Source organism: Anomaloglossus baeobatrachus, chromosome 4 (genome assembly GCF_048569485.1).
Source record: "Anomaloglossus baeobatrachus isolate aAnoBae1 chromosome 4, aAnoBae1.hap1, whole genome shotgun sequence".
Classification (NCBI taxonomy): Eukaryota; Metazoa; Chordata; class Amphibia; order Anura; family Aromobatidae; genus Anomaloglossus; species Anomaloglossus baeobatrachus.
Window position 1 is genome coordinate 293,139,454 of NC_134356.1, and position 27,259 is coordinate 293,166,712.

A 27,259-nucleotide genomic window follows, 5' to 3' on the forward strand; every position below is an offset into this window, starting at 1 on the left:
ATCTCTGTACTTGGCCACATTCATCTTTCCGTCAGTTGCAAGCAGTCGTCCTGTCCCTGAAGCTGAAAAACACCCACATAGCACGATGCTGCACCCACCATGTTTCACTGTTGGAATTGTATTGGACAGGTGATGAGCAGTGCCTGGTTTTCTGCACACATACCGCTTAGAATTATCACCAAAATTCTACCTTCATCTCAACAGACCAGAGAATCTTATTTCTCATAGTCTGGGAGTCAGTCATGCGTTTTTTTTTGCAAACGCTATGCGGGCTATCCTATGTCTTGCACTGAGGAGAGGCTTCCGTCGGGACACTCTGCCGTAAAGGCCTGACTGGTGGAGGGCTGCAGTGATAGTTGACTTTGTGGCACTTTCTCCCATCTCCCTACTGCATCTCTGGAACTCAGCCACAGTAATCTTGGGGTTCTTCTTTAACCTTTCTCACCAAGGCTCTTCTCCCACGATTGTTCAGTTTAGCTGGATGGTCAGGTCCAGGAAGAGTTCTGGTGGTCCCAAACTTCATCCATTTAAAAAATGATGGAGGCCACTGTGCTCTTAGGAACCTTGAGTACTGCAGAAATTCTTTGTAACCTTGGCCAGAACTGTGCTTAGCCACAATTCTGTCTCTGAGCAGTTCCTTTGACCTCCACGATTCTCATTTGATGTGACATGCACTGTGAGGTCTTATATAGACAGGTGTGCGCCTTTCTAAATCAAGTCCTATCAGTTTAATTAAACACAGCTGGACTCCAATGAAGGAGTAGAACCATCTCAAGGAACACAAGGAAATGGACAGCATATGACTTAAATAGGAGTGTCTGAATACTTATGACCATGTGATATTTCACTTTTTCTTGTTTAATAAATTTGCAAAAAATTCGACATCTGGGTTTTTTTTATGTCAAAATGGGGTGCAGAATGAGGAAAAAAAAATGAACTTTGATTTTACCAAATAGCTGCAATGAAACAGTGAAAAATTTAAAAGGGGTCCAAATGCTTTCACTTTCCGTACCCACTATAATAATTATGACTAGTTGATACTGTCAATACATGTTTTGATAGGGCTTAGTGTAAGGTGTATTCTTACCTGTAAGCAGCTAACCAAAACCAGATTACTTACAGCTTTTAAAAGAAAATAAAAAAAAAAAAGAAAAAATTTTTTTTTTAAAAAAACCCCACTGCTAGTTATGCAGTCCTTGTACCTTGATCAACAGCTTCCCACAGACAGCATAACATACACCCACGAGCTATGACCACCAGATAACACACACACACACACACACACACACACACACACACACAATAATGGACCTTTAAGGCCCCCTCTACCTCACAAAACACACACAATATGATGGATCCCACAGCGCAACAGGCGCAATCTAATGAAGCTATCGAACCTAGAAGGGAGAACAGACAAGGGGTAGAGGAACGGCCGGTGGAGTGGCAGCAGGCTATTGTTTCAAATGTTTTGGCAGCCAAAGAGCTTGTATGTGGTCTGTGGGATGCACTTCACCCATCTCTGCACAATAAAACATTGTGCATAAAAATATTCTTAACCTTTTCCTATCCAATAAAATTCCCTGTTCTGCCCATTGAAACCCTATTAGAATTGGGAAATAAACATCAAAACAGAATTTTGCAATATGAATGAATTTTGTAAAAATAAATCAACAGGATAGGGAAAGGTTAATACGAACATCAGTGTCGCAGCAGAAAGATCACCCATCATTTTTTCTAGGGCCAAATTGGGGGGAAAAAAAACAAAAAAAAAAAAAGGCAATTTCTCAGAAGAGCATTTATGCATGAGAATCAATATGCCTCCTGACAAAGTACCACACAGAAGGTATCTAAACAGGCATATTATCCTCTAACAGTGTTTCTCAACTCCAGTCCTTAAGAACCACCAACAGATCATGTTTCAGGTTTTCCTCAATCAGGTTTTCAGGCTTTCATTAATGTTGCACAAGTGATGGAATTATTCCCTGTCTAATATTGAGGAAAACCTGAAAATATGATATGTTGATGGGTCTTGAGGACTGAAGTTGAGAAACGCACGGACTAACATACAGAAAAATAAGCCCTTTGGAGATTGGAAAAAAGTATACCAGGTTGAAGTCAACTTTTTTCTCTGCTAGAAAAGTCGAACTCCTAGAAATCATTCTAAAACAGGGGTGGTCATGTTGGCATTACACTTATTATGTTCATATTCGGATCCCCATGTTCAGGAAGGATTCATGAGGATGAAGATATTTTTCTTTCCGCATTAGAAAGTGTGAATAAATGAATGAAATGACTCACCTGTTCAAAGGGCACACTCCTGGCTAGTAATTTATCAAGTCTCTCGCACGCACAATAATATAAGGATCATATGTCTTTTGGTAGTGGTAACGGTCATGCTGCCTTCAATCAAATCTAATTCTGCTTTCACAAACTGAAAAACAAAGAAAATTCACATATTATTCAATGGATGTGAATACATAAAGTCTGGTGCGCTCAGTCCATTCTAAATCATAGTCCTCTCCATTCACACTGGGCTCAGTATATTTCATAGCTGATTATATACATGTATTGCCTGGTGTACGTCCAGATTATAACTGGGGATTCCATGGTCACACGGAGGAAAATGCTAAAAACCAAGCCTCCATCTTTACAGAATATTTGCATATTTATCATCAATGAACATGCAAAATATTACAATGTGGATAGAAACTTCTATTTGGGCAACCAACAGGGCTCAGAAGGGAAGGAGCGCCATTTACATTTTGGACCCTGCCACTTAAATTTTTGCTGGAACATACACTACTCACAAAAGTTAGGAAATTTGGCTTTCGGGTAAAATTTATGTAAAACTTAAGTTCACGCTACAGTGATATTTTATCTTAAAAGTAGAAGCATGCAATAGTGATTTCCTCAGCTCAAACAATGTATTAAAACAAAAGCCAACAACAGTGGTGGGTATATACTCCCAAAATGTCAACGTCTCAATGGCTTGTGGCCTTGAACATCAATTAGAACTTGACAATGATATCTCCTGCTGGTCAATAGTAGAGTTATTGTCTGCTGGGGCATGGCATCCCACTCTTCTTGAAGGGCAGCCTTCAGGTCATTGAGGTTCTGGGGTACAAGTTACGAGTCTCTACATGGAGACTCTGTTGATCCCTAGGTCTTCTAGGGGATTTAGGTCTGGAGAAAGTGTAGGCCTCTCCATTTGAGATCCCCCAGTCTCAAGCAGCCATTCCCTAATAATGCAACCTCGATAAGCTGGAGCGTCGTCCATGAAGATTAAATTACGTCTGTTGTTCATGCAGCGGTACAATGACTGGATTAATGTTATTTAAGTAGTAGGGTCTTGTCACTGTACCATTCACAAAGTGTAGTGCAGTTTTTATTGATTAGGCACAACTGCCCACACTGTAGCACTACCACAACATTGGCTGATGCATAGTTCTCGCTTTGACTTCAACAACCTTGGCAGCTATCATTTCTGCTCAGCATGAATTGAATGTCATCAGTGAACAGCAGAGGCCCACTAGTCCCTCATCCAGTGTAGCTGACACCTGTGGTGGTGTCAGGATGCCTTAAAAAGGTAATGTAGCATGCATACATCGCTGATGTAAATGGTTCCGAGTGGTTTGACATGACACTGGGGTGCCTCTCGCCTCCCTAAAATGTGCCTGGAGTTGTGTGGCATTCATCTTCTGGTTCCGAAGGGCATTGTTCCCAATGAAGCGGTCATCAGTGTAGGATGTGGCCAAAGGACATCCAATTCTATGCCTTTTTGTGACTCTTCCAGTCTATCTCTGCTGCAACCGGATAATGACATTCTGGGACACTAAGCTCAGTGCCACTTCAATCTGAACATCCTGCTTGAAGCCTCAATGGCGAGGTACTGTTCCATTGTTAGGTGTCATGATCTCAAAAATGTGAACATCAAGATGAGGACTCTTTAACCCCTATACAACCTTGGACGTGTATACACACACACACACACACACACACACACACACACACACACACACACACACACACACGGTCGTGTCCCCCTGGTAACCGCGGGCTCCAGCGGCGAGCCGCGGTAATACCAGCACATCTGCTGATCTGATCAGCAGACGTGCAGCTAACAAGCGCAAGTGGATCATAAGATCTACCCGTGCATGCTTACCACTTAGATCACGCTGTCAAAATATGACAGCGCAATTTAAATGGCAGGGATCGCGCCGTTCCCCGTTGCATTGGCGGCCCTGTGACGCGATCACGGGGTGCCAATGTGTTGCCATGGTAACGCGGGATCAGCTGATGAACCTCGATGCTAGCATGAAGATATTTTTCCTGTAGAGTTGACAGGAAGGCAGAATTTCTGCTGGTTATAGCAATGCTGCTCTGATCAACAGAAATGCACAGGCGATTGGACTGTGCAGTGATAAGGTACCCTAGAAAGACCCTAGAAAGACTAGTAAAATAAAAAAGTTTTAGTAAAAAAAGTGAAAAAAATATCTAAAGTTGAAATCTTTCGCCCCACTGAAAATAAAAAAAAAATAAAAAAAATACATATATTTGGTATTGCCAGATTCAGAAATGCCAGATCAAATTATAACATTACACTGATTAGTATGCAGCGTTCCGAGAAAAAAAAATTACGTTTTTTTCGTTGCCACAACATTTTTTTTTTTTTTAAATGTTATAACAGGTGATCAAAGCATGCCATCACACAAAAATGGCATAATTAAAAATGTCAGCTCGAGATGCAAAAAATAAGCCACTGAACAATTAGAACACCACAGATCTCAGAAAGTGGCGACAAAAGCGCTATTCTTTTTGTGGACAAAGTTCGGAATGTTTTTGCACCCCTTAGACAAAAGTAAAAGTATACATGTTTGACATCTACGAACTCGTACCGACAGTTTTACCACATAGTGAAACACAGTGAATAGAAAACCCCAAAACAATTGCACTTCCCCGCCCCCAATGTCACCGCACTTGGAATTTTTTTCCCCATTTTCCAGTACACTATACAGGGCTGTGGAGTCAGAGTCGAATGTTTGGCTTACCGACTCCACAGCCCTGACACTATATGGTAAAACTAATTTAATTCAAAAGTACAACTAGTCCCGCAAAAATAAGACCTCACATGGCAAGATTGAAGGGAAAAAAAGAAAAAAAAAAAAAAAAGTTATGGCTCTTGAAAGAAAGGGGAGGCAAAAAAGAAATGAAAATCGCCAGGGGTGTGAAGGAGTTGACTACCAATTCTAAGTGAACCCGAAATTTACTGGGCAATTCATAACTCAAACACTTGAGAATTTTGCCATTAAGCTCCTTGTTAGAGAACAGCAACTTCTGCAAAAAGTACTGAAACATTGAACAGTTGGACCTGTGCATTCAAAAGTTTAGAGAAGGTCACATTAGGTTCACCTGAAAAGGTTGGAGGGCATTTTAGGATCAACCTGAAATTTCACCCAAAAGCCAAAATCCCTACCTTTTTGTGAGTAGTGTATTGCAGACTTCGTGTCATATTTGAAATACTAAACCGCAGTAAACCCCACGCAAGAGACCTCATTTCAGATACTAGACCTCTAAAGAAATTCATATAGGGGTTTAGTGAGCATTTTAAACCCACGGCGGATTCTCAGAATTACTACATTACTGTATAACATTGGACTGTGAAGTGGACCATAATGTTACATATCTGATGTACAATTTTTCATACAGTATAAATGATTAGATTGTTTTATTCTTCTGGTCAGAACTCCAGTGATACCAGATTTATAGTTTTTTAGGTTTTGCTACTTTAAGGCTATGTGCACACTTTGCGTTGAGGTAGTTGCAGTTCAAAAAGCATCCTCTGGCAGAAAGGACAATGCTTTAAAAATGCATGTAAAACGCAAAGAAAGTAGCCTATGCGCACCTTGCGGTTTTCAATGAGTTTTTAGTGCTTTTCCGGTGCTTTTAGAAACGCTGCAGTTTTGTATTAAATTGAATGGATGGAAACGCAGCCAAAATGGCAAAACAATTGACATGTTGCTTCTTTAAACGCTGAGTTTTTCCCCACATTTATGCAAATTAAACGCAGCGTTTTGAACAGCAAAGTGTGCCCAAGAAGGCTCAATGTCCCATTGACTTTGCTTGAAAAGCATAATGCAAGCATTTTTGCATGAAAAACGCTGCAGTTGAAAAAGCAAAGTGTGCACATAGGCTTACACACAAGAGTTGTCTTTTCTTTCAAAATATCACCATATTCTGAGAGCTATACGTTTTCTGCCAAGAGTCACGTGAGGGATTGGGTTTTTGCAGGATCACTTATAAATTCTACAACTATTATTTTGGGGGAGAAAAAACTAATTTTAATGCTTGCTATTCTGATTTTTGTGAACAAAAAGCAGCAATTCAGGAATTGTTTTTTTCGTTGTTTTGTTATGCCATTCACCACGCTTTATTCTTCGGGTCAGTATGATTGCAGTAATACCATATTTAGACGTTTGGGGGGTTATGGTTTACCTTTTTCACAAAATAAAACCAGTTTTAAATCGAAAAAAAAAAAAAATGTTTTTGCATTCCTCTATTCTAAGAGCATTTTTTATTTTCGTTTATGGAAACTGAATAACAGCAAGTTTTTTGCAGGACAAGATGACATGGTCAAGATAACATTTTTATTCATATATAACTTTTTTGATCCCATTTTATTTCAATGTGAGAAAATTCATTTTTCACTTTTTTTACAGTGATCAAAGTTTTAAATAGTGTGACAAGTTTTATTGGCTGAATTTTTTGGGGGTTTTTCTTTTCAAGTTCTCATTTTACATTTTTTATCACTTTTTTTAATTAACCCCTTAACGACCGCGGGCCGTAAAATTACGTCCTAGCGGTCATAATTTTACTGCCCGCGGTCTCCTGGCAGCAGCATGCCGCGATCGGCACACATCTCAGATGATTTTCACAGCTGAGATGTGTGCCTGCTAGGCACCAGCAGAATCGTTATCTGCACGTGCAGTTTAACCCTTTAAATGGTGCTGTCAATATTTGACAGCGCCATTATAAGCGCGATCGCAGTAAACTTTTACTTACCGCCCGATACCGGAAGTCACGTGACGCGATCACGTGACTTCCGTTAGTTGTCATGGTAGCACAGGGTCATGTGATGACTCCTGTACTACACATGAATTGCTTTCACTTTCGCTGTGCCAGCGGCACAGTGAAAAAGAAAGTGAGCGTATCTGCTGTTTACAGCTGTGATCTGAGCTGTGATCAGCAGATAGTGCAGTGCGATCGGACTGCTGATCGCAATAGCCCCCTAGGGGGGGACTAGTAAAATAAAATAAAAAAAAATTAATTAAAAAAAAAACCAAAAAACCTAAAAGTTCAAATCACCCCCCATTCGCCCCATTGAAAATTATGCAAAATACTATAAGAGGCGATCAAAACGTAGCATCTGCGCAAAAATTGTACCGTTAAAAACGTCAGCTCGAGACACAAAAAATAAGCAGTCACAGAGCCATAGATCCCGAAAAATGAGAACGCTACGGGTCACGGAATATGGCGTAAAACGTGCGCCACTTTTTTCGGTCAAACTTCCGATTTTTTTTAACCCCTTATATAAAAGTAAACCTATACAGGTTTGGTGTCTATGAACTCACAGTGACCTGAGGCATCACACCGACACATCAGTTTTACCATATAGTGAACACAGTGAATGAAATATCTCACAAGCAATAGTGCTATCGCACTTTTTTTGCAATTTTTCTGCATTTGGAATTTTTTTGCCGTTTTCCAGTACACTATATGGTAAAACTTATGGTTTCATTTAAAAGTACAGCTCGCTCCGCAAAAAATGAGCCCTCACATGACCATATTGACTGAAAAATAAAGAGAATTTTGTTTACTTACCGTAAATTCTTTTTCTTATAGTTCCGACAAGGGAGACCCAGACCATGGGTGTATAGCTACTGCCTCCGGAGGACACACAAAGTACTACACTCAAAACGTGTAGCTCCTCCCTCCGGCTATATACACCCCCTGGATGACAATCTAACCAGTTCAGTGCAAAAGCTGAAGGAGGACATCCACCCATAAGTAGAGGTAGAGTAAAACTCGGAAAAACCGGAACTCTGTCTACAACAACAGCCCGTGAAAACACACGGAACAAAAACTGCCAACAGGCAACAGGGAGGGTGCTGGGTCTCCCATGTCGGAACTATAAGAAAAAGAATTTACGGTAAGTAAACAAAATTCTCTTTTTCTTCATCGTTCCTTCCATGGGAGACCCAGACCATGGGACGTTCCAATGCAGTCCATGGGTGGGAAATAAACCAAACTGAGAAGTAGGCAAAACCTAACTTCACAAATGGGTGACAGCCGCCTGAAGGATGCGTCTGCCCAAGCTTGCATCTGCCGAAGCATGAGCATGCACTTGGTAGTGCTTCGAAAAAGTGTGCAGACTGGACCAAGTGGCAGCCTGACAAACCTGCTGAGCCGTAGCCTGGTGCCTGAAAGCCCAGGAGGCACCGACAGCTCTGGTCGAGTGCGCCTTAATCCCCGGCGGGGGAGGCACCTGAGAACACTGGTAGGCATCGGCGATAGCCGACCTAATCCAACGAGCTAGGGTCGGTTTAGAAGCAGAGAGACCCTTGCGCTGACCCGTGGTTAGCACCAAAAGTGAGGTGCACCGCCTAAAAACAGCGGTGCGTGACACATAGATTCGGAGCACCCGCACCAAATCCAAGGTGTGCAACGCCTTCTCAAAGCGATGCACAGGGGCCGGACAAAGAGAGGGCAATGAAATGTCCTGGTTAAGGTGGAAGGAAGACACCACCTTAGGGAGAAAATCCGGAGTCGGACGAAGAACCACCTTGTCTTGGTGAAACACCAAAAAGGGAGATTGCGAAGAGAGCGCAGCCAAATCAGAAACTCTCCTGAGAGAAGTTATGGCTACTAGAAAAACAACTTTCTGTGAAAGTCTAAACAAGGGAACCTCCCTAAGAGGCTCAAAGGGGGGTTTCTGTAAGGCCGTGAGGACCAGATTAAGGTCCCAGGGATCCAAAGGCCGCCGGTAAGGAGGAATGATGTGAGCTGCGCCCTGCATGAAGGTGCGCACCTGAGCCAGTCGGGCGATACGCCGCTGGAATAATACCGACAGAGCCGACACCTGTCCTTTGAGGGAATTGAGGGACAGTCCTAGCTGTAGATCAGACTGTAGAAAAGACAGGATGGTCGGCAAGGAGAACGGCCAAGGAGCATGGTCGGAAGAGCGACACCAGGACAGGAAGATCCTCCAAGTCCTGTGATAAATCTTGGCCGAAGAAGACTTCCGAGCCTGAGTCATAGTGGAGATGACCTCAGAGGGAATACCTGAAGCCGTCAGGATCCAGGACTCAAGAGCCACGCCGTCAATCTGAGAGCCGCAGAATTCTGGCGGAAAAACGGACCTTGAGAGAGAAGGTCTGGGCGGTCTGGGAGATGCCACGGCACCTCTACAGACAGGCGGAGCAGGTCTGGGTACCAAGCTCGCCTGGGCCAGTCCGGAGCAATGATTATGACCCGACGGCCCTCCATTCTGATCTTGCGCAGAACCCTGGGCAAGAGAGCTAGCGGGGGAAACACGTAAGCCAGACGGAACTGGGACCAATCCTGAACCAGCGCATCCGCTGCGAAGGCCTGAAGATCGTGGGAGCGAGCCACGTAAACCGGAACTTTGTTGTTGTGCCGTGATGCCATTAGATCCACTTTCGGAGTACCCCACTTGCGGCAGATTGACCTGAAGACTGCCGGGTGTAGGGCCCACTCGCCGCTGTCCACGGTTTGACGGCTGAGATAATCGGCCTCCCAGTTTTCTACGCCTGGGATGTGGACTGCTGATATGGTGGACTTGGAGTCCTCCGTCCACTGGAGGATTCGCTGAACCTCCAACATCGCCAGGCGGCTCGAGTTCCGCCCTGGTGATTGATGTAGGCAACCGTTGTCGCGTTGTCCGACTGGACTCGAATGTGCCTGCCCGCCAACAGGTGGTGCAAGGCTAGGAGAGCTAGAAACACAGCTCTGATCTCCAGCACATTGATCGGGAGGGCTGATTCGGACGGAGTCCAAGTGCCCTGTGCTCGGTGATGGAGAAACACTGCTCCCCAACCGGAGAGGCTGGCATCTGTGGTGAGAATCACCCAGGACGGAGTCAGGAAGGAGCGTCCCTGTGACAGAGAGAGGGGCCGAAGCCACCACTGAAGAGAGCTCCTGGTCTGTGGCGACAGAGCCACTAGCTTGTGCAGGGAAGAGGTCCGCTTGTTCCAACAGCGGAGAATGTCCAACTGCAGGGGACACAGATGGAACTGTGCAAATGGAACCGCTTCCATTGACGCCACCATCTGACCCAGAACCTGCATGAGGTGTCTGATGGAATGACGGCGGTGCCTCAGCAGAGAGCGCACCGCTAGCTGAAAGGACTGCTGTTTGACCAAGGGCAACTTCACAAGTGCCGGCAGAGTCTCGAATTGCATCCCTAGGTACAGAAGCCCCTGGGTCGGGGTCAGAGTGGACTTGGGCAGATTGACAAGCCACCCGAACTGAACAAGCGTGGCGAGAGTGAGCGAGACACTCCGCTGGCAGTCTGCCCTGGATGAGGCCTTGACTAGAAGGTCGTCCAGGTAGGGGATTACTGCCAACCCCTGAAGGTGCAGGACCGCAACCACTGCTGCCATAACCTTGGTGAAAACACGAGGGGCCGTGGCTAACCCGAAGGGGAGAGCCACGAATTGGAAATGTTCCTCTCCGATTGCAAAGCGGAGCCAACGCTGGTGTGAAACCGCGATAGGCACGTGCAGATAGGCATCCCTGATGTCGATGGATGCCAGAAAATCTCCTTGGGTCATTGATGCAATGACCGATCTCAGAGACTCCATGCGAAAACGCCGCACCTGAACATGCTTGTTGAGAAGCTTGAGATCCAGGATGGGCCGGAAGGAACCGTCCTTCTTGGGGACTAGAAAGAGGTTGGAGTAGAAACCTCTGAACCGTTCCCGAGCGGGAACCGGAACAATAACACCGTTGGCCTGCAGGGATGCCACGGCCTGAGAGAAGGCGGCGGCCTTGGAGCAGGAGGGGGGTGGACAGAAAAAATCTGTTTGGCGGGCTGGAAGAAAATTCTATCCTGTAGCCGTGGGAGATGAGATCCCGCACCCACTGATCGGAGACGTGTTGAAACCACACGTCGCCAAAGCGGGAGAGCCTGCCACCGACCAAGGACGTTGCTGGCGCAGCCAGATAGTCAAGAGGGGGCTGCCTTAGTGGCAGCGGCTCCTCCGGACTTCTGAGGACGCGGCTTTGCGCGCCAGATGGGTTTATGATCCTTGGCTGCGGTAGTGGACGAGGCTGAGGGCTTAGAGGCTGACCAGTTAGAGGAACGAAAGGAACAAAACCTCGATTGGTTCCTGCCCTGGACAGGTCTCTTGGCTTTAGCTTGTGGCAAGGAAGTACTCTTCCCTCCAGTAGCTTCCTTAATTATTTCATCCAGTTGTTCACCAAACAGCCGGGACCCAGCAAAGGGGAGGCCCGCAAGGTACTTCTTAGAAGAAGCGTCTGCCTTCCACTCTCGAAGCCACAAAATCCTGCGGATCGCGAGAGAGTTAGCGGAGGCCACCGCCGTGCGGTGAGAAGCCTCCAGAATGGCAGACATGGCGTAGGATGAAAAAGACGAAGCCTGAGAAGTTAAGGCCTCCATCTCAGGCATAGAGTCCCTGGTGAGGGAATGTATCTCCGCCAGAGAGGCAGAGACTGCCTTAAGAGCCCACACTGCCGCAAAAGACGGGGAGAAGGAGGCTCCTGCCGCCTCATATACAGACTTGGCCAGAAGGTCAACCTGGCGGTCAGTGGGATCCTTAAGAGAGGTGCCATCAGCCACCGCTACGACTGTGCGGGCTGAGATTCTAGACACCGGAGGGTCTACCTTTGGGGACTGAGCCCACTCCTTCACCACATCTGGTGGAAAGGGAAAACGGTCATCAGAACTACGCTTTGGAAAGCGTTTGTCAGGACAGACCCTGGGTTTGGTGACAGTGGCCTGAAAACTGGAGTGGTTAAAAAAAAACGTACTCCGAGCCTTCTTAGGTGAGGCAAACTGATGTATCTCCACCAGAGAGGCTGGTTCCTCGGACACTGGTGGCGTGAGGTTAAGAACGGAGTTAATGGACGCAATCAAGTCACTAACATCCGCATCATCCTCAGACAAGGCAATGGGGTACCTAGAGCTAGCGTCTGAACCCACAGTAAAAGTATCCTCCTCGCCCTGCACCTCGGCCCGTGAATCAGAGCCGTGGGACGAGGAAGGAGAAGGGTCCCTGCGTCTCCGTTTAGGAGGACGGGGTCCTAAAACATGCTCTGAGGGCTCTGCAGAGCTCGGAGCAACAGAGGCAGCCTGAGAAGGAGGCTGATGCATGGTCTGCAGTGTCCGGGACAGTTGTCCCATAGAGTCGGCAAAAGACTGGGAAATAGCTCTGGAAAAAAATGCTACCCAGGCCGGGGGATCAGTCACTGGGGTTGGAGCGGCCGGAGGAACCCCTGAGGAGGCTCCAGGCTGAGGGACCACCATGTTAGAGCAGGCATCACAATGTGGGTATGTGCTTGGCTCTGGCAGAATGAGCTTACAAGCAGTGCATATAGCGTACAGCTTTGCAGCCTTGCTCCTAGTGACAGACATGCTGCTGAGGTGGAGGCTCTGCAGCTAGAATACACTCCTGTAGAATGCCCTGAGAGTGTATAATAAAAAGCCCACAACCAGAGGTTGTGGCTTACCAGACCGCTCTCTGTGTGCCCTCCGGATTCCACAGCTCGGACCCCCAGTGAAGCGTCAGCCTTCCTAAAAAGCAGCAGCTGCAGCATCCAGCGCCGATCAGTGTAAGAACGCTGAGAAAATGGCGCTGGAAGGAGGAGGGGGGCGGGGAGAAGCCCAAGAGCGGGAAACCGGAGGCCCAAAGAGAGATACAGGGGAGGGAACATCTCCACAGAAAGGAGTGTCCTCCCCTCTGCTGGCCGGCGGTGGGCGGCGCCACGCTATGCATCTGCATGAATGACATGCAGGGAAGCCGAAACCGAAACTAGGCCCAAACTGAAGCCGGGGCCTAGATTTGTAGCGTGCGGCCGACGAGCAGGCACCCCCGGCGCGGTTCTCCGGAAAAACACCGAGAACCGGCCGGAATTACAGTAAAAAACAAATAACATACTCTCCCCTCAATAAAAGTACCCGGGACCCCTGAAAAACGTCTCAATACTTAGCTTTTGAGACGCAGGGCCATGTCCCTGAGGGAAGGTCAAATGCTCCGTCCAGCAGGAACCTGACAGGGCTGTGGATGGAGACCGGTCTCCTGCACAGCAGAGAGGACCGTGATGGCTCCCACTTCAAATCAGAGCCTGAAAAGGATGTTGAAGGAGCGCGGCATGTGAAGGCTCCAGCCTTGCAAAGTCAACCTTAACAGCACCGCCGACACAGTGGGGTGTGAAGGGACATGCCAGGAGTCCAGATTGGACCCGCTTTTCTTCCATATCTTTAAAAATAAAATCTTAAAAATGAAAAAAATCAGAGAATGCATGTGTGTGTGTGACCTCCTGAAACACAAAGCATTGAACTGGTTAGATTGTCATCCAGGGGGTGTATAAAGCCGGAGGGAGGAGCTACACGTTTTGAGTGTAGTACTTTGTGTGTCCTCCGGAGGCAGTAGCTATACACCCATGGTCTGGGTCTCCCATGGAAGGAACGATGAAGAAAAAAAAAGTTATGTCTCTCAGAAAAAGAATGGCGAAAAAACGGAAAGCGAAAAATCGGCCGGTCGTGAAGGGGTTAATAAACTTAGTCCCATTATGTGACTGACTTATTTCTCTGATCACTGTTCTAATGCACTGCAATGCATTTGTGCTGTCAAATGACACTGGCAGAAAGCCTGTTAGGGCTCGTGCGCACATTGCGTAATAGCATGCATTTACGCTGCGTATTGCACTGCAGCGTAAATTCATGCGTCCTGCGTCCCCTGCACAATCTATGTAGATTGTGCATGATACGTGCGCACGTTTCTTTTTTGAACGCAGCGATTTGGATGCCAAAATTTTGACCCAAATCCATGCGTTCATAAAAGCAGCATGTTAATTAATTTGTGCGCTTTGGATGCTGCTCCCACTCCGTCTATGGTGGGGGCAGAAGCCAGAGCACTTGAAATCGGCATTCTGCTGAAACACTGCATCCATTACGCAGTGTTTCTGCAGTGATTTGAAGCGCACATGTGCTGTCAAATCGCCGCACACATTTCAGCAGGTACGTGCGAACATAGCCTCAGACTGTTTATAACAAAGCCTAAGGCTATGTGCGCACATTGCTATTTTAAACGCTGCGTTTGTGCGTTTTTTGCCGATAAACGCACAAAAACGCACCCGCAGCAAAAACTCATTGCGTTTTAGGCTGTGTTTTTTTGATTCCTGCGTTTTTCAAATGAATTGGATGGGTGGAAAAATGCAGGAAAGAATTGACATGGCTCATTTTTTTTATGTGACCCACAAAAACACAGCCAAACAAAACTGCACTATGCGGGCAACAAAAATGAATTGTCATAGGCCTTGACACAGAAACGCACCGCAAAAACGAGGTAAAAAACGCAGTGTGCGCACATAGCCTAACAGGCCATCATAGTTGATCGTCTAGGAGGTTATTATTTGACCTCATGCTGTCATGGCACCCATCACCAGTCAGCGATCACATCGTGGGGGTGGCAATATGGAGAAAGAGACCCCCCCATCTCTCTTCTACATGAGGCATTTAGAGGGCTAGTCAGTCAGGGTTAGTGTGGGCACGAGCCCTGTCCATTACAGCAGGAGCTTGGATGTCACTTAAGCCGAACTCCTGGTGGTGATCGTGCAGCACAGCTCCTGTACCTGCAAAATCACCATGATGTACCAGCACATCCATATGCAGGAACACTTTGCAAAATATGATGTACTGGTAAATTTATGTGGGGAAGGGGTTAATGCACATGTTAGAGACCCATACATGCACATTCTTATAGGAGAGTATAACGTAGCAGTTGACACACACCAGTATAAAGCATTGATAAAACCTTTGTTTCAATTACTCAGCTCCTGAAGCTTCTCATACAAGAGATGTCCCATTATCAACCTCCCACCATCTGTATTTCTGCAGATACTTACATACTCATTCAGTGCTTTCTGGACCAGAGGCCAGCACTCCTTGAGGTAGGCTTCTTTATATTTGGGGAACAAAGTGGCAAAGCTACTCTCCTCCAGCAGGCCCTTTGGGTTATCTTCTTTAGTGAAAGGCTCTTCTTTCCAGCCATCAGGAACTGTGAGCAATTCTGATTCATTCACAGCTGTCAGGGGATAGAAAGAAAAGAAAATAAAAAGAATTGGAGGTTTAATGCTTTATACAAGGAACATTAAAATAATGTACAGCAAGTGGGGCTCACGACAGACACCGAGGCGCAATAGATTTTCCTGTCCATTACAAAAGTAGCATTGTGATCAATTTTCCATTCACATGCTGCAGAGAAAATTAGCAGAGTAAATTCCGCAATGCTGCACATTTGATGTTACTATGGATTTCACAGAAAACAATAAAATGTGCAGAAATTAAGTTTTTCCCACTGTAGATTTCACTGCAGATTTTCCACTGAAGAGAATGGGAGTGTATCATTTGCAATACAGCCAGCAGAAACACAACCAATTCCACCCAAATCTATGTCAAATAGCAATGGGTCTTGTAGCCCAGGACTACAGGCTGAGTTATACCGGCAGCGACAGGACGGTTAGACCGGGACTACAGGCTCACTTATACAGGTAGAGACAGGTTAGGAAGCCCTAGACTACAGGCCGAGGTATACAGGCAGGGACGGGACGGGACAGCCCTGGACTACAGGCCGAGTTATACAGGCAGGGACGGGACAGCCCTGGACTACAGGCCGAGTTATACAGGCAGGGACGGGACAGCCCTGGACTACAGGCCGAGTTATACAGGCAGGGACGGGACAGCCCTGGACTACAGGCCGAGTTATACAGGCAGGGACGGGACGGGACAGCCCTGGACTACAGGCCGAGTTATACAGGCAGGGACGGGACGGGACAGCCCTGGACTACAGGCCGAGTTATACAGGCAGGGACGGGACGGGACAGCCCTGGACTACAGGCCGAGTTATACAGGCAGGGACGGGACGGGACAGCCCTGGACTACAGGCCGAGTTATACAGGCAGGGACGGGACGGGACAGCCCTGGACTACAGGCCGAGTTATACAGGCAGGGACGGGACGGGACAGCCCTGGACTACAGGCAGAGTTATAAAGGCAGGGACGGGACGGGACAGCCCTGGACTACAGGCCGAGTTATACAGGCAGGGACGGGACAGCCCTGGACTACAGGCCGAGTTATACAGGCAGCGACGGGACGGGACAGCCCTGGACTACAGGCCGAATTATACAGGCAGCGACGGGACGGGACAGCCCTGGACTACAGGCCGAATTATACAGGCAGCGACGGGACGGGACAGCCCTGGACTACAAGCAGAGTTATACAGGCAGCGACGGGACAGCCCTGGACTACAGGCCGAGTTATACAGGCAGCGACGGGACAGCCCTGGACTACAGGCCGAGTTATACAGGCAGCGACGGGACGGGACAGCCCTGGACTACAGGCCGAGTTATACAGGCAGCGACGGGACAGCCCTGGACTACAGGCCGAGTTATACAGGCAGCGACGGGACAGCCCTGGACTACAGGCCGAGTTATACAGGCAGCGACGGGACAGGACAGCCCTGGACTACAGGCCGAGTTATACCGGCAGCGACAGGACTATTGGGTCTAATAACGAACATGGGGAAGGCACAGAACGTCCAGGACACCACACATCACAAGTTATGACAATGGAGACTAGCATGCTGTTATTGGGCACTGTGCCCAGCACACTTCTGTAGCACACTGCAGCTCTTACATGGCACTAGCCCCGAATCTGCCAGAACCACTTATCTGGCACCCTGTACCGGTGTCACACCTGCACATGCAGAGCACGGACAGCGCAGTCCTTGGAGGGAAGAGTGGGTTACGTCTGGAAAGTGAGTAGTGTGTAGAAGGCTTTGCAGCCTGTCCAGGAGGCAGCACCGAGAGGTCCCCGCACCGCAGGGCACAGCCAGAGGACACATGTGACTGTACGGAACTGCGCCTGCACCACCAGCTGTCACTGAAAGGCAGGGTGCAATGGCGGCCCGTCAGGACCGAACACCGATAAACGGCACGTCACCCACAGTGTCGCTGCAGGACATGGCACTCATTTCATGGTGAACTTGCCTGGTTTAGTTTCCCGTGGACGTTTCTTGGCACCAGCCGTCTGCGGGAATGTAGAATCCTCCGCCATGCTGCCGAGCGCCGGCTACAACACGTGACCTAAACACAGAACATATTTGCACCGTGTAAACCCGGCCGACAGGAAACAGCAGGGGCGGAAGAAAGGTTCCGGGATTTGAGGAATCCTGCACAGGCTGGGCAGTATCCGGTCCTGCCACATGTCGTGCTGTGCAGAGCAGGTTTGTAGGCCGAGCTCAGTCATATACACATGTACATAGCGCTCCCTTCCACCGGCACATTTCTACATCGTCTTTGATTGCTCAGTCTGAGGCTTTGTGCACACAGGGTTTTTTTTCTGAGGCGGTAAATATAAACGAGTTTTTCCATGAAGCGGCATCTTTTATCCTGAGGCATATTTTGTTATTGTTTTATAAATGTTTTTGAACCTTTTTTTAGACGTTATTCTCAGTTATTTAAGTGTATTAACCGCTTAAAGGGAACCTGTCACCAGATTTGATGACTATAAGCTGCGGCCACCACTGGGCTCTTACCGTATATACAGCGTTCTAACATGTATATAAGAGCCCAGGCCGCTGTGTAGAACATAAAAAAACACTTTATAATACTCACCTAAACGGTCGCTGCGGTGGAGTTGGGTCATATGACCATCAGCAACCGGTTTAAGTGAATATTAGAAAAGTGATTTTTACTTTCTACACAGCGGCCTGGGCTCTTATATACAGCATGTCAGAATGTTGTATATCAGAGCCCACTGGTGGCCGCAGCTTATAGGCCAAAAAACTGCTGACCCTTTAATGACCAGACCAAATTTTCCAATTCTGACCAGTGACACCAATCTAAAAATAATCTCCAATCAAAAAGTAGGAAAGTGTTTCAGTGTTTAACATGGGTTGAAGTTCAACTTAAAATATAACTTTTATTAAATACTATTAAAATAATCACCTATAATACCCTATATAGAGCACCACTAACAATAAAGTCGTGCTGTGCATACCTTATCATGTAAACAAAATGCACATATTTTTGGCAGCCAAGCTAGATCCTGTCTTGGATCAATGTCCTAAACATCTGAATTGGCCTAGCCAACATAGATAATAGCGAGACAAAAATAATGATTCCCCCATCTGCACTTAATAAGGGCTCATTCACATGACTGTTCCGTCTGTCCTGTTCAATTTCTGTTTTTTTTGCGGACCCACGGACAGGATCATCTTTTCAATGTCTTTTGTGTAGGATCAGATGGACCACAGTAGCACTTCCGTGTGCATCCGATCCTACAAAAAAGCACATTGGATGCTGTAAGTCCGTTCCGTTATTATTGAACATGGCCTATTCTGTTCCGTAATAACGGACCGTGACTCAATACAAGTCAATGGGCTCGCAAAATCCTTGGAAGCGTCACGGAAGCACTTCCGTGTGACTTCCGTTGGGTGCCCTTACAGTCTGTGTCCCGCTCCCTGCCAGCCCCACGGCTGCCCGCACTGCAATGTGTCCTGCAATGTGTCCGCATATGCACGCACTGCAATGTCAGCATATACCGGCATTGCAATGTGTCCCCATATGCCCACACTGCAATGTCAGCATAGGCCGACACTGCAATGTGTCAGCATACGTCGGCACTGCAGTGCGAGCAGCCGCAGGGATGATGAGCGTTGCCGTCAGGAGGTTAGTAAAGTTTATTACCTTCGGTGATGAACTCCTGCACTCCTGACATCACCGCTAGTCACTGACCGCCGCGTACTCACATCTCCTGGTGGAGATCTAGGAATGCGGCGGTCATTGAATTCGGTCACCAGCGCTGACATCAGGAGTGCAGTGGCTTCCATCATCGCAGGTAATGTACCTCACTAACCCCCTGAAGTCAGCGCTGGTCATGCCCTGCAGTGACCTGAGCTGACCTCATGATGTTAGCTCAGGTCACTGCACTGCTCTCCCAGCTAATGGGGAACATTCTCTTCTTCAATGACTGGGACAGCAAGTATGGATCGTTGTTGGAACCCCTTATTGGATTACGCCGGACCCAGATTTGCTTTTTCTTTTCAATAAATTGGTGAAAGAGGGAATGTTTTTTGTTTTTTTCAAAAAAATGTGTTTGTTGTCTATTTTTATTTTTAATTACTGACTGGGTTATGATGTCGGGTATCTGATAGACGCCGTGACATCCGTAACCCCAGGGCTTGATGCCAGGTGACATTACACATCTGGTATCAACCCCATATATTATCTCGTTTGCCACCGCACCAGGGCATCTGGATGAGCAGGGGAAAAACACCAGGATTGGCACATCTAATGGATGCGCCACTTCTGGGGCGGCTGCGACCTGCTATTCTTAGGCTGGGGAGGGTCCAAAAACCGCAGACCTCCCTAGTCTGAGGATACCAGAACACAGCTGTCCGCTTTACCTTGGCTGGTGATCCAATTTGGGGGGGACCCCATGTTTTGTTTGAAATTATTTATTTAATTTAAAATAACAGTGTGGGGTGCTCTCTGTTTTGGATTACCAGCCAAGGTGAAGCTGCCAGCTGTGGTCTGCAGGCTGCAGCCGTCTGCTTTACCCTAGCTGGCTACAAAAAATAGGGGGGGCCCCCACATTGTTTTTTTTTTTTTTTTTAAATTATTTATTTATTTTTTGGCTAAATACAAGGCTAAGCATCCTTTAGTGCTAAAGGGTGCAAGATTACAAAATGCAGGGGGGTAGGACATTATATATGTCTTTCTCATCTATTATCTAGCTATCCCTCCAGCTATCCGTCTATCTATCCCTCCATTCAGTCATTAATTCCTCTATTTATCCCTCTATCTATCTGTCTCTTTGTATATCCCTCTATCTATCTAGCTGCTTCCGTGTTTGCGGTCCGCAAAAAAAACGGAAGGCACACGGATGACACACGGCCCGTATACGGAAAGGAACGGATGCCAAATGGATGCAACACGGATGCCACACGGATGCATCTGTGAAGAAAAATGGACCGTGTTCTGCGGACCGCAAAAAGGGAACGGTCATGTGAATGAGCCCTAATAGCATATCAATCATCTAGCTCAGTGTTTCCCAAACTCCAGTCCTCATGGCACCCAACAAAGTCATGTTTTCAGGATTTCCTTACTATTGAACAGGTGATGGAATCATTATCAAGGCATCACCTGTGCTATATTAAGGAAATCCTGAAAACATGACCTGTTGGGGGCCACGAGGACTGGAGTTTGGGAACCACTGATCTAGCTGTACATTATATGCTGCCCAAATGCCCCTGATGAATCAGGAAAGCAAAAAATAATTAATTGAGGAAACGCGTAGGCATAACACACAGTTCACGGGCACTTAGACTGCACACTGCACAGTCCTGGTTTCACTGCACGCAGCATGCTCCATTAGCCATTGCTATATCCCTAGCTCTCGTTATGCTATTATTAAGTGCAGACGGGGAATCATTATTTTTGTCTCGCTATTATCTATATTGGCTACGCCAATTCAGATGTTTAGGACATTAATACAAGACTTTATTGTTAGTGGTGCTCTTTATAGGGTATTATAGGTGATTATTTTAATAGTATTTAATAAACGTTACAGTTTAAAGCTGGGTTCACACATAGCGACAGCGACAACGACGTCGCTGTTACGTCACCATTTTCTGTGACGTAACAGCGACCTTGTATGTCGCTGTTATGATCGCTGCTTAGCTGTCAAATACAGCGACGCAGCAGCGATCATAACATCGCTTCATGTGCAGAGAGCAGGGAGCTGCGCACACTGCTTAGCGCTGGCTCCCTGCTCTCCTAGCTACAGTACACATCGGGTTAATTACCTGATGTGTACTGCAGCTACATGTGCAGAGAGCAGGGAGCCGGCACTGGCAGCGTGAGAGCGGCGGAGGCTGGTAACGAAGGTAAATATCGGGTAACCACCTTAGTTACCCGATGTTTACCCTGGTTACAGCTTACCGCAGCTGCCAGATGCCGGCTCCTGCTCTCTGCTCGCTTCATTTCGTCGCTCTTTCGCTGTCACACACAGCGATCTGTTCGTCACAGCGGGAGAGCAACAATAAAAAAACGAACCAGGGCTGTGTGTAACGAGCAGCGATCTCACAGCAGGGGACAGATCGCTGCTCAGTGTCACACACAGCGAGATCGCTAATGAGGTCACTGCTGCGTCACAAAAAACGTGACTAAGCAGCGATCTCGCTGTGTGAAGCACCCCTAAGTTGAACTTCAACCCATGTTAAACATTCTAAAAACTGCACCCCTCACACTGCTGAAAACCACATCCAAGAAGTTTAACCCTTCAGGTGCTTCACAGGAGCTAAAACAATGTGAAATGAAGAAATAAATAAATTACATTTTACCTAAAAATGTTGCCTTAGCTCCAACTTATTCAATTTTAGAAGGGATAGCATGAGAAAATGTATTCCCCAATTTCTTCTGAGCGCGCTGATACCCCACATGTGGTCAGAAACCTCTGTTTGGACAAATGGGAGGGCCTGAACCAGAAGGAGCAATATTTGAATTTTGGAATAGAAATTTGGCTGAAATAGATTGTGGGCACCAAGTTGCATTTTCAGGGTCCCTAAGGTACCTAAACAGCAGAAACCCCCACAAGTGACCTCGTTTTGGAAACTAGACCCCTCAAGGAATTTATCCAGGGGTATAGTGAGCATTTTGAACACACAGGTACTACACAGAATTTGATAACATTAGGTCATCATATCGAAAATTTTCTTTTTTTTTTTTCACAAAAATGTTGCTCTAGCGCCAAATTACTGATTTTTAAGGTTCACTCATATCTGCGTGTAAAATGTGTGAGTGGAATGCAAGAAAACATTACATTGCACTCGCACCAATGTTAACCAGTAGGGGAGAGCACATCTGCAAGTATTTCCTTTTCATAATTCAGCTTGCGGGGCAAATCACAGCATGCTGCATGTTCCTGCGTACCTCACCAATACTAGTCAATGGGTGCGAGAAAAACGCATGTTACACAGACAGGACTCGCAATGAATTTTTAACATCTTTTTCATACTCTTAAAGGCTGCAGTGTGTACATCGCCCAGGCCAAAAGCTAATGCTCTACCAGGATACAGCTAAACCCCCACTAATGTGGAAGTATCACAGGTGCAGGAGAAGCAGATCACACACACACACCTCCATGGAATGGAGGGGAGGCGAATGCTAGATGATAAAACTGCACACTAGTGGCTTGCATAGAGCGCTGTTCACATGCAGATGGCACTGTCACAAACCCGCAGCCTATTAGGTGACGCCCTTCTATTAGATCAGGCGGGCTGCCAAGCCGTACCCCACTGTGTATCATGCACGGACAGACACTCTACAATGCAAGGCCCAACAGAAAGGGGCCTGGCTGTATCCTGTACAAACAAAAAAATATGAGGTTTTTGTTGGTATTTATGGCCATAAAACGTAAGCCTACACCCTCGTTACATTTTTATATTTAGTGTGGGGACCTACAGACATGAGGTCCCGTGACGAGGGTGTAGGCTTACGTTTTACATTTATATCAATGCCGGCCTGTGTGGATGCTAGAGATAAGGAAACAAAAGGCGCAAATAGGGTCTTATCCGGCAATAACCGTTTAGAAAATAACGAGTAAAACACTCACCTGATGAGGTTGTGCCAGTCACAACCCCTTGTAAAGCATGTGAGTGTCAGCGTGGTTCCAAGCAGCGGCCCCGTGATGATCCTGGTAAAGATTTTTTATATATGTATATACATATATGAGAAACGGGTTTGTGCCGCGCTAAAGAATCACTGTATCCAAGGTATTTACTTTAGATCTCTTTTTTATTACAGTTCCAACGCGTTTCAGAGACATAAACCGTCTCCTTCTTCAGGGAAAAGAAAAAATGACATTTTTTCTTTTCCCTGAAGAAGGAGACGGTTTATGTCTCTGAAACGCGTTGGAACTGTAATAAAAAAGAGATCTAAAGTAAATACCGTGGATACAGTGATTCTTTAGCGCGGCACAAACCCGTTTCTCATATATGTATATACATATATAAAAAATCTTTGGCCTGTGTGGATGACATAGTACACGTCATGTACACAGGCCTCAGAAGAAGGAGGATGGGGCTCGCTACGGAGAGGAGGTGCCGGACTGGAAACCAGCGACACCCATCGGACCGGACCACCCCCTGAGTAAGTGTTTTTTTTACGTTCTACACAGCAGCGTGGGCTCTTATATACAGTATTCTAGAATGCTATATACAAGAGTTCGCTGGTGGTGGCCACAGCTCATAAGGGAAAAACCTGGTAACAGGTTCCCTTTTAGATGTTAAAAACTAATTGTGAGTCCTGTTCCCTTTAAAAAGCTACGATAGCTAGATTAGATGGATAGAGGTAAAACACATATATAATGTCTCACCCCCTGCATACTGTAAGCTTACATCCTTTAGTGCCTTTCATGTGGCTCTAAAGGGTGGGTAGCCTTGTCTTTAGCCCCCCCCCCCCCAAAAAAAAGACATCGGGTCCACCCTATTTTTGATAGGTAGCTAGGGTAAAGCAGACAGTTTGAGTGTGCCCTTACATTGAAAGCATGCAACCATTACAGCAACCATCACAAGATGTGAAATGGGGATGGCCCAGCTCTGGGAAAAGTATAAACTGGCAGCTGGTACGTATTTTACTAGGGGCAGGGAACATGCATTAGTAATACCTCTCCAACGGAGAAACCAAAAAGTCCGAGTTGTGTATTCACTTTTATAAGGTTTCATGGATCATTTTCATGTTTGGAAAATGTCAAAAGTATTTTGAATTATTGTTTAAGTTTGTGGCTGGGAGATTTAATTGATCAGCATTTACACCATGTTCCAAATTATTATTCAAATTGATATTTTTCTCTGATTTTCCTATATAGTCGGTGCAAATGACAGTCAGTTTACTAAAAGTCATCACCCGTTAGAGTATACATCGAATTTTATTGAAGAAACCTCCCAATGATAACAGTATAATCTTCAAAATGAAAAAAAACCTCCAAAATGCACTGTTCCAAATTATTAGGCACAGTAGAGTTTCTAAACATTTATTATGTTTTAAAGAACTGAAAATGCTCATTTGTTGAATGTGCAGCATTAGGAGGTCACATTCACTGAAATAAAAAGCTATTTAAAGCCAAAACATCCTAACAGGCCAAGTTACATGTTAACATACCTTCTTTGATATCACCTTCACAATCCTTACATCCATTAAACATGTGAGGTTTTTGGAGAGTTTCTGCTTGAATTTCTTTGCATGATGTCAGAATAGCCTCCCAGAGCTGCTGATTTGATGTGAACTGCCTCCCACGCTCATATATCTTTTGCTTGATGATACTACAAAGGTTCTCTATAGGGTTGAGGCCAGGGGAAGATGGTGGCCACACCATGAGTTTATCTCCTTTTATGCCCATAGCAGCCAATAACACAGAGGTATTCTTTGCAGCATGAGATAATGCATTGTCATGCATGAAGATGATTTTGCTTCTGAAGGCACATTTCTGCTTTTTGTACCATGGAAGAAAGTTGTCAGTCAGAAACTCTATATACTTTGCAGAGGTCATTTTCATACCTTCAGGAACCCTAAAGGGGCCTATCAGATGTCTCCCCATGATTCCGGCCCAAAACGTGACTCCTCCACCTCAATGCTGAAGTTGCAACCTTGTTGGGACATGGTGGCCATCCACCAACCAACCAGTAATCCATCCATCTGGACCATGCAGGGTTGCTCGACCCTCATTAGTAAACTGTTTGAAAATTAGTCTTCATGTATGTCTGGGCCCACTGCAACTGTTTTTGCTTGTGAGCACTGGTTAGGGGTGGCCGAATAGTAGGTTTATGCACCACAGCAAGCCTTTGAAGGATTTTACACCTTGAGGTTCGAAGAACTCCAGAGGCACCAGCAGCTTCAAATATCTGTTTGCTGGTTTGTAATGGCTTTTTAGCAGCTGTGCTCTTAATCCAATGGACTTGCCTGGGAGAAACCTTCCTCATTCTGCCTTTATCAGCACGAACACGTATGTGCTCAGAATCAGCCACAAATCTCTTCACAGTACGATGATCATGCTTAAGTTTTCGTGAAATATCTAATGTTTTCATCCCTTGTCCAAGGCATTGCACTATTTGATACTTTTCGGCAGCAGAGAGATCCTTTATCTTTCCCATGTTACTTGAAAACTGTGGCCTCCTTAACATTGTGGAACATCCAGATTTCCTTTTATTGGGCTCACCTGGAAACTAATTATCACAGGTATCTGAAATTGATGTCAGTGATACAAAGAACCTTGAGACACAATACCATCAATGAGTTTCATTGAAAGAAAAAAAAAAATACTCTATGACACTTAAATCCAATTTGCATAATAATTTGGAACATGGTGTAGTACATGTTGTTAACATGATAAATATAATGCTGTCGGGACCACATATAATAATGAAATGAAAAAAAAATCATAAGCCATAAAGGTAATTTTAGCAAACAATGTAATATGTAATTCATTATAACCTACAAAAAAATTAAATTGGACATGATTGAAAGACTTTTGGCAAAAATGTTTTGTTTATGTAGTGGTGCATGGCAGTAGTCGTAGACAAGGGATTGATTCCGGATGCCCCGACACGCTACATTAAATACCTGGTCCTCGCTTGGCGTTTGGACCTCTGCCCTCCAGGCTGGGAACTCATGTAGGCCATATACTGCCTCTATTGTCAGCTGACCATGACCGAATGACGACACACATGCAACAACTGTTCACTTTAAATCACAGCTCTTTACTGTACTGGTCATTCTCATTCACAACTTTACATTCCAGATATCCGGAACATATCTTACATCATGTTACAGTTTTGCACAACATTATGAGACACAGTTCAACTTCCCTCTGGGTTGTAGCCGATCTATCTGGGCCAATGACAACCCAGTCTCGTGTTGTAGTACACACTGTGATGGCCACCTTCCCTTCCTGCAATCCCATGTCCAGTGTCATTAGGTGTCCCATAATGACGAGAGTGAAGCTTTGCACACCGGAACATCCAGGATGAAACCACTCAGTTGACTATGCTCATATGCCAGTTAAGGATAACCCAGTACCTTGTCAGTTAAAGGGCCTGGATGTTAAGATTCTATCCTCTGGCTCCTATAGTCTGTGGCCACTCTGTCCAAGGATTGGACTCTAGTTACAACGCTGTTCACACCCAGTGTCTCCGGCCACTCTTGAGGGTCACGCTATCTATCCTTCTGTCTCCTTTACTCGGTTGTGGCAAACCACTCAACCACTCACCGCATGCGACATCTGTCACGTGAGCTCAGTAGGACTTCACTGACTCCTTTTAAGATGAACTGTCACTGACCCCTCACAGGGTGGACTAGTCCCAACATTTAATTATTTTTTTTTCCTGCGGTCTGTTGCTGGGCAGAACTTCCTTCCAAAATGTTATCATGTAAATACTATACATTACACCATCAACATTACATTACATATCACATTATCAATTCTTATCACACTCTACGTCACAATAAAATACAATCCATTTCACAGGAACACATTACATCACAATATAACACATAACACAATATTTAAAGATGAAAGACATTTACACTACATTACATGAATCGATTGGTGTCTTCAGGGGCAGGAACCTAGCCACTATTGTCTACCACTCATACATTTTCACGCCGAATACATCTGAATGAAAGTCGAAATATAAGCCTTTAAAACAAAGGACAATCCTTTAATAGAATTATAACCAGCAGGTGGCAGTGTAAGTTTACTTTAATAAATCTTGGAGGTAATGTGTAATCGGACAGAGTATCAATGTTTTATGAAACAAATTAAAAAACTCAGGGACCTGACACATCATATTGCACCACAAATATTAAGGTAATCTTGGTTAAAGCGCTTACCAAAATCGACCATAATTTACAGTATGTAGCATATTAGACAACCAAGACT

General features: G+C 45.8%; 1 protein-coding gene and 1 long non-coding RNA gene across 2 annotated transcripts in view; one reads left to right on the forward strand and one right to left on the reverse strand.

Moving 5' to 3' along the window:
* The window catches only part of KRR1 (KRR1 small subunit processome component), a 61,747-nt gene extending 44,305 nt beyond the window's left edge, over positions 1-17,442 (reverse strand). The window contains 5 exon segments of the mRNA XM_075342478.1: positions 2,299-2,333; positions 2,336-2,377; positions 2,380-2,431; positions 15,166-15,344; positions 17,308-17,442. Of these exon segments, the coding sequence (XP_075198593.1) occupies positions 2,299-2,333; positions 2,336-2,377; positions 2,380-2,431; positions 15,166-15,344; positions 17,308-17,374 (375 nt within the window). The 5' untranslated portion in view covers positions 17,375-17,442.
* Positions 17,437-27,259, forward strand: part of LOC142301477 (uncharacterized) — a 68,767-nt gene continuing 58,944 nt past the window's right edge. Inside the window, exon 1 of the long non-coding RNA XR_012752811.1 lies at positions 17,437-17,543. This is a non-coding gene — a long non-coding RNA (uncharacterized LOC142301477). The remainder of the gene's footprint in view (positions 17,544-27,259) is intronic.